This window comes from Bison bison, unplaced genomic scaffold (genome assembly GCF_000754665.1).
Source record: "Bison bison bison isolate TAMUID 2011002044 unplaced genomic scaffold, Bison_UMD1.0 scf7180017864251, whole genome shotgun sequence".
Classification (NCBI taxonomy): Eukaryota; Metazoa; Chordata; class Mammalia; order Artiodactyla; family Bovidae; genus Bison; species Bison bison.
In genome coordinates this window covers 1749238-1757314 of record NW_011494823.1, presented here as the reverse complement: position 1 = coordinate 1757314, position 8077 = coordinate 1749238, and the positions used below count along the sequence as shown (strand labels likewise).

The 8077-nt window shown below is 55.1% G+C and overlaps 2 protein-coding genes across 4 annotated transcripts in view; both read right to left on the bottom strand.

Annotated features, from left to right (window-relative positions):
• The window catches only part of KLHL35 (kelch-like family member 35), a 9469-nt gene extending 7041 nt beyond the window's left edge, over nt 1–2428 (bottom strand). Inside the window, exon 1 of the mRNA XM_010847589.1 lies at nt 2421–2428. Coding sequence (XP_010845891.1) covers nt 2421–2428 — 8 coding nt within the window. The remainder of the gene's footprint in view (nt 1–2420) is intronic.
• A 2342-nt stretch (nt 2429–4770) lies between these two features.
• GDPD5 (glycerophosphodiester phosphodiesterase domain containing 5) overlaps nt 4771–8077 on the bottom strand; it is a 90987-nt gene continuing 87680 nt past the window's right edge. For all 3 annotated transcript variants that reach the window (XM_010847563.1, XM_010847564.1, XM_010847565.1), the window contains one exon: nt 4771–6398. In XM_010847563.1, the coding sequence (XP_010845865.1) occupies nt 6250–6398 (149 nt within the window). In that variant the 3' untranslated portion in view covers nt 4771–6249. The remainder of the gene's footprint in view (nt 6399–8077) is intronic.

Here is an 8077-nt window from a genome sequence, read left to right as displayed (position 1 = left end):
TTGCCCCCCCCCCCCCCATTCATGCAGCCGCACTCCCTCCCATCTACCCATCGAGATTCCAAATGGTCTCAAAGAGCTAGTCCCTGCCTACCCAACGGGCTAGACCCGTAGTTGTACCATCTCCTGCCCCACTTACCCACTTCAGCCATATTGCTCTTTCTGTGCTTCAGGCTCACTAAGCTTTTCCCTGTCAGTCTCAGCAGGAGACAGATGGCATGCTTTTAACTGGGGTAATTTAAGAAGACTCTAATAAAGGAAGGATTTATGAAAGCATAGACAGTGCTTTGGGACTCCTACAAAGGATAAAGCAGTGCCACGTGGCTACCAACAGCCGGGAGACTTTACCTCTCCAAGGTCTAAAGGCAGAGAGCTGGGAGGTTATTGGAAACTATACAAAATACCTGTATGGGAGCTCTCTGACAGGAGCTGCAGCCTTTGGTCAAGGAGTTTGGGGAAAGTAGGCACTGACCCCCTCTCCTCATCCCATCTGCTCACCTAGGGATCTCTGTAGGTGCTCCCAATTAACCACACCCTGATTATTCTAGTTAGTATCGGCCCCTCCTCTGAGAGTACAGGATCTGGCCCATAATAGGTCCTCAGTTAGTGTCTGCTCAAGGTCGAGTGAATATTTTGAGCTGGTGTTTATTGAGAGCTCTTGTCTGTGAAAGGCAGTGAACAAGATTGTCCCTGCCCTTCTGGAGCTTCCATTGAGGTGGGATTCTGTGAGGAAATACAGAACATTAGGGGAGCTAAGAAGGGGCACTGCACCCAGTTGGAGGGGAGTCAGGGAAGGCATCCTTGAGAGGAGACAGAAGAACAGATAGAATTAGCCAGGTGAAGGAAAAGGAGTGGGAGGGAGGAAGTCTCCAGCTGAGAGAACAGCCTGTGCAAAGACCCAGAGGGAAAGAAGAAATGAGGTAAGAGCCCAGCCTGAGAGGGAAGTTGACCCTCTTTCTAGTAAGTTCTCTGTTCTCTAGGAAGCCCTGTGGGTGGTGGTGGAAACACTGGCTCTAAGGACTAATCCAGGTGCTGATCCTGCCTCTGCCACTGCCTCGCTCGCTGTGCGACCTGTGCAACACCTCCCCTTTAGTTTCCTCATCTGAAACAGGGTTATAAATGTCTCCTTTGTGCAGTGGTTGTGACCTGGTGACTGTTAAATGGAATGTATGAGAAGTGCTAGGTTTATAGTACCAACTCAACAAATGTTTCCTTACATACTTTTACCCAGGAGGAAGGGAGCACATCACATATGTTAGTTGCTTTTATGTACATAGTTTCATTTGATCCTCAAAAACCTTAAGTTTCTTTAGAGTCTTCCTTTTCTTAAGTTTGTCACTAGGAAACAGTCACATAGATGGAACCTGCCCTTCAGAGGTTGCTGTGAGGATCAAAGGAGGGGTGTCTGTGAAAGCATTCTATAGCCTGAAGGGCTGTAACGAATTGGTTATGATTTGGCCACTATGAACATGCAGCCTCTGCTTGCATACCTCTGGGGACAGGGGGCTCACTCCTTTATGTGGCCACTTACTCTAGGGGAGCAGACATCTGCTCTCTGCTCCTTGCCCCTCCCTCCATTCTTCTGATCCCAGCTGCCGCGCCTCCTCTGAGCCTGCTTTGCCCTGGGAGTCAGATCTTGCTTAGTAGTCAGTCTGGCTTTCACTGTTTATGCCTGGTCCATCCTTGCTAGCGGATCCCCTGTCTTAGCATCAAAGGAAATGAGCTTCATGGAGGGCAGGGTCCCAGCAAGTTAACTACTTTGCCCAAGTAGAGGGGCTGAGCCCTGAACCCGCCTGGCTCTAGACTCTGCATGCCCCGTGGCTCAGCCACACTTGCCAAAGTGGGGGCATGTCTCAGGAGCAGCCCAGGACACTGGTAGGAGCTGGGAGGGGTCGTGGGAGCACGCTGCCCTCATTCTGCTCTCCACTGGTGGAGAAGGCAGCCACTCTGAGCTGAGATCCAAGAAGGCAGATCTCATCAGCGTCAGGAGGGATTTCTCTCTGCAGAGACATCCTGGCACAAGGGGAGAGGGAGGGAGTCCCCTTGGGGGAAGTGCAGCAGTGTTTTCTTCATTCATTCTCCTACTGTTTACGGCACTGGGCACTTAGAACACACTGACACATCAGACCGAGTTTCCGCCCTAGGGATTTCCCGTCTGGGGGCTAAAGAACACCCCATTGGAGCATGAAAGGTAGGGTGCCCTGGGCAGGGCTTGATTCAGTTTTCTCTCATCCCAGCTAAGAGTCTAGGCATCTCAAACTGAGGGTCCTGACACAGACTGAGGTACCCAGCCCCTAGAAGTTGACATGTCACCCTCTCTTTCACACTCACACCCACACCTACACACACACACTCAGACTTGTAGACACCACACAGCCAGGGCAGCGCTGCCGCCTAAGTCCCCAGTTGCACCTGGCACTTACCTGGCCATGACCTCTCCTGGGCACTCTGTGCTGCTGCTCCTGCACTGACCACTCCTGTTTGTCCTGCCGCCTGCACCCCTGGCAGCCTGGGCACAATGTCCCTGCCACTCTGCCTGGACTCCCGCTCAGGCTCAGCTGCAGGAGGACAAAGGGGATGGACGCCGGTCGAGGGGGGGTGGATGGGGAGGGGAGAGTTAAGGGGGAAGGGGAGGAGGGGACACTGGGCTTTTGTTCTGCTCTTGGACCAGCCCTGGGAGGGGGAGAAGGGAGGAGCCGGGAGTAGGTGTAGGATCGATCGACTGTGCAACTCTGGGATCCATGTGCCCAGACTGGGGGTGATCTGGAGCTGGTTGTGCTCTTGAGTGATACATGGATGTGAGGGTGTGTGTGTGCAGGCAGGTGTTCCAGGGTACTTGTATGTGTGTGTGGGAGTGCATGGGGATGTGGTGACTGTGTGGCATTGGGGCAGATGTGACTAAGAATGTGACTGCACAGCTTAGAGGTCTAGGTTTTCCTCCTGCCTCTGTGACTCTGTGCAGTGTCTGTGTTCCTGCTTTACAGCAGACATGTCATTGTGGGACTTTGTGTATCTGGTTACAGGCATTGTATGTCCCTGTCTTTGTCTGCATCTCTATGTGATTATTTATCTCTGTGACAGGGGTCTGTCTGCATACAACAGGGGGCTGTGTCTCGTGGATTGCGTGTATGGACAGCGTATGGTCCCTGGGTCTGTGGTATGGTATGAGCTGAGATGGCTTTCACTCAACCAGGTACCCACCCTTGGAGTACAGTCAGGCAGGTGTGGGGGTGTGGAGGAGAGAACAAGGCAGCTCTGGGTCGGCCTGGAGTCCTGGAGCCAGAGAGAGGTGGCGCCCTGGGTTGGTGTCTGATCATTTGCTGCCTCTATGAAAGGCCATTGGGCCTGATGTCTTTGGGGCAGGCAAGGGGGGGTTGCCTTTATGGAAGAGGGCAGCAGGCTCGGGGGAGGTTGCCTTGACAAGAACCTGGATGGGGCAGCACACCTGGGACCTGGCCCTGGCTCTGCCGGGATTCTGCGTGCAGCTCCAGGCAGATAACTGCCCAACCCTTAGCCTCGGCTCTTCATTTCAGCAGGATTGGTAGTCTAGTTGTGGTTCCGGCTTTGTCTTACCGGGGTGCTGTGAAATCAAGAGGGGTTTGTGAAAGCCATGTGCCTTGTGGAGTGGAGCGGGTGAACCTGGGATCCGGATGGAACCCGCCCCAGCAAGGCTCAGGCCAGCTGAGTCAGTGGAAGGAATTGTAATGGGAGGGATCAATGGCTAAGCATGTGTCCTGAGGCCTGGGGGAGTCTGTTCCATGGACTCAGCTCCAGGGAATGGTGTATCCTGTTTCCCCCTAAGAAAGGGTTGTACATGTTGCTCTATGTTAAAGGATGTGAGAGATTCCGGCACCATTATACTGGGGACAGAGGGTCCAGAGAGGGCTCTGGAGAGGGGGAGGGTAGGCTCAGCCTGGACAGGCCTCACCCAGTAAGGTCCAAGGTAGCAAGAGAGGAGTGGGTCTGTGGAGATGGCTGGAGGGAGGGGCCCTGTCTCCTGTTTCCCTGTGAAGGGCAGTCAGGCTGTCCTCCACAGACAGGAGGAGGTTACGAGGAGGGCACTGGGAAGGTGGGCTTCTCAGTAACCCCCCAGGTCAAGGGACAGGAGCCAGGGTTGAGCACAGGTTCAGCTGAGGGAGGAGAAGGGCCCAGCCATCTGCCTAGCAGGGGGACGGCCTCCATCTTTCCATTGTTTGGGGTGAGGGGAGGCAGCCAGACTGCCTCTGTGTTGGGGGGTGCAGGGGTCCAGTATAGGGCCCTGGTGAGAGTGGGATGCTGACTGGCTGCTCCACTCAACACTCCCAGGCCCTCTCCCTGCTCCTGAAGGCTCTAGGTTAACTCAAGTTGCCCAAGTGTGGCCAGGAGCCTGGAACATGCTGCCCAGTGGACCTAGGGGCACTGACTGGACAGGAAGGGGCTGGCATGAAAGACTGATTCTGCTTTCCTGAGCAGGCCTGCCAGACACTGGAGAGGGGGTTATTGGGGCATTTGGGTAGGGCAGTGTGCCCCACTGCTGACCCAGACAGTCCAGCTCTCACTCACTTCCTCATGCCCAAGGAAAGCTGGAGCTGACCTCTGCCCCAGGAAGATGTTTGAAAAGGGGAAAGGAGGGAGAGTCCCCCGACAGTTTCCAGAGGGATGGTCCTAGAGGTTAGTGTAGGGGCCCAGTCTGGCTTCTAGCGTTGGGAGGGATTTCTTTTTCTGAATTTAGCCTCCAGACCCCAGGAATTCTATTCAGCAGGCCCCCATTTGGAGAAGAGACACGCCCCTTGGTTCCCACGAAGCACCATGTTTATTTAATGCTGGAACTGGGGTTCAGCCTCCCCGTTCCCCCTTAGGACACACCCAGACCATGCAGACTCTTAGGACAAATATGGGCGTTACAGACATCTTCCCAGGGAGGGCAAGGGCAGGGGTCCGAGGACTGAAAGACAAGGATGTCTGTGGTCCCAGGGGCTGTATTTTGGCTTTCAGCCCAGGCGCCTCCCCGTGCCAGGAATGGGAGTGGGCCTCTTCAGTCAAAGCCAAGCCTCTGCTGTCGGGGAGAGGCGTCTCCTAAGGGCCTGTTCCTCCATAGGCCAGGAGCTCAGAAACCCTTCATGTGACTGCTAGTCCCACTGCCCAGTCCTATAGTGGGCCCAGGAGCCCGCCCCATCTGCCTTACTGTTCCCAGCTGGTTACGGAAGGTCCACAGCCAGGGTGGGGTTCTAGCTCTGCTGTACTAAGCTGTGTGGCCAGGGACGGTCACTTTACCTCTCCAAGACTGTCTCCCCCACCACAGGATGGGGCACTGCCCCCCCCACCCCCCGAACCCAGGCCTCTTAAGGAAGCCCTAGTGCCATGTGAGGCGGGGAAGGGGCCCACCACTCTGCCACTCTCCCATTCACTTCCGAGAATGGTTCTTCCTCAGTCATGGGACCTGAATCCCAAACCCTGCAGGCTCTGTCCCCACCCTCCCACTGATAATTCAGAGATGAGACGTGTCAAGATGGCAGCTTTAATCATCCTGGCCAAGGCCCCTCAGGCTCCCTCCACTGCAGGCCTCCTTGGTCATAAACCCACCATCAACCATGCCTGAACACTTTTCCCAGGTGGCCCCTGCTCTTGGCCACTGACGTGGGAACCTGAGGTCATGTCAGTCTGTGGATCTCTCCTGGGTGTGGATCCAGCAGCCCTGAGCCTGCTCTTGCCATCTCCAGCAGCTCCTGGGGGACATGGCCAGCATCAGCGGGAGGCTGGTTGGGGAAGACAAGTGTTCCCGCCACTGGAGCAGGCATTCCTCCTGGGCCGAGCTCCTTTGTGCTTTGAGACTGATGGAAGAGCGGAGGTGCTGGGGCAGAGGCCCAGCCCAGCCCCTTGAGGCAGGAGAATCACCGAGAAGGCGGTTTCCTCACAGCACAGACAGGAGAACAGACACACGTGGGCACACGCAGGCTCTACATCCTCTGCTGCTGCAGGGGGCATGGCACAGCCCAGTGACCCTCCAAAGCTTCCAGGTAAGGATGCAAAGGAAGGCCTCAAGGAGTGGACCAGGCCCTGGGCCCTGGGCCCCAAACTTCCCAGAAAGAGGAGCCCCAGGCCTGCAGGGGCATCTGAGAGGCTAGAGGGGAGCCCCTCCAAGAGAGGCCATGGCTGACAAGGGACCGGAGCCAACGAGGAGCCTGTGGACTTAGCGCCCCGAGCATGCTTCTGCCAGCTCTGTGGGCTTCTCTGGTCTCCACACGAGGTACAGCTGGACAGACGGGTCTTCAGCTAACGCCCACTCCGGTCTGTGAGGGTCTTGGCACGGCTGCCGCTCCCTCGCGGGGCCACTGGGGTGGTGGCGCTGTTGGCATACGAGTCATAACTGTTGTCCGAACACACAGAGAGCTCATCGGAGACCTCCATGCCATCGCTGATCTCTGTTGGGCCACAGGGAGGGAAGATGTGAGTGCAGGGAGGAGAGGGGGCAAATAAGGAGGGCTGGCAGATGCGGTGGGGAGGCGTGGCCTGCAGCAACTCCTGAGCAGGCACTTGGAGGCTGATGCAACCTCAGGTTTCAGGTGTGGTATTGGTGTGTGAGTGTGGCATTCAAGGCCCTTCTCAGTCTCTGCAAACACTCTGGATGCACCTCAGTCTCCTCTCCCCTGGAACTCCACTCTCAAGCCACAGAACTATCTGCACCCTCCTGAGCGTGGCACCCATGTGTTTACTCTCCTTGGGGCTTTGCACATATTGGCCTATCTCCTGGGCACAACCTCCCAACATCACCTCCTTTTCTTAAAATCTGGCTGAATTCTTCTCATTTCTGTTGCTGCCCCCAGGCTGGGAGGGGCCTCCTCCCCTGCCCCTGCTGCTCCCCCTGCTCCATCACCTGCACTGTCGCCATCTCTGGCCCCCTTCAGCTGGAGCACTTCAAGGACACGGATGAGGTCTGGGCATCAGTGCTCCCAGTGCCTGGTGCATTGCTGGACGCACAGCAGAGCCTCAGAAAAGGTCTGCTGAGGGGAGCGAAGCCTGCCCAAGGGGACTCTGGGTGCCTGGGTGGGGCTGACGGTCCCTAGAGAGAACTTCTCAACCAGGAATGGGCAGAGGGTAATACCTGTGGTTGATTCCTCAGGGCCAGCACCCAGAAGGTGCTAAGTGAATGGCCTTTGGCACTGCAGGAGAGGTGAGGGGTGGGGTGCAGAATTTGACAGGCCTAAGTGCTGGCCTCCTGCCTTCTGTTCATTCTGCCTACCCCTTCTGGCTTCTCTGAGTCAAGTACAGCCTGAGGAGCCTGAGGATCCCAGATGCCCTGTTCTGGCTCCTCCTTCCAGGAGCTCCTCAGTGTTGCCGAGAGCTGCGGGACACTAGGGTAGGCCCTCCAACCCATCTCTGGTGCTCAGGAAAGGCTCCCAGGAGGAGGATTTTTGAGTGAGGGTAGGAGGAATAACAGAAATGGTAGAGACCTAACAGAAGCAGAAGATATTAAGAAGAGGTGGCAAGAATACACAGAAGAACTGTACAAAAAAGAGCTTCACGACCCAGATACTCATGATGGTGTGATCACTCACCTAGAGCCAGACATCCTGGAATGTGAAGTCAAGTGGGCCTTAGAAAGCATCCCTATGAACAAAGCTAGTGGAGGTGATGGAATTCCAGTTGAGCTATTTCAAACCCTGAAAGGTGGTGTTGTGAAAGTGCTGCACTCAATATGCCAGCAAATTTGGAAACTCAGCAGTGGCCACAGGACTGGAAAAGGTCAGTTTTCATTCCAATCCCAAAGAAAGACAATGCCAAAGAATGCTCAAACTACCGCATAATTGCATTCATCTCACACGCTAGTAAAGTAATGTTCAAAATTCTGCAAGCCAGGCTTTAGCAGTACGTGAACCGTGAACTTCCAGATGTTCAAGCTGGTTTTAGAAAAGGCAGAGGAACCAGAGATGAAATTGCCAACATCCGCTGGATCATGGAAAAAGGAAGAGAGTTCCAGAAAAACATCTATTTCTGCTTTATTGACTATGCCAAAGCCTTTGACTGTGTGGATCACAATAAACTGTGGAAAATTCTGAAAGAGATGGGAATACCAGATCACCTGACCTGCCTCTTGAGAAAC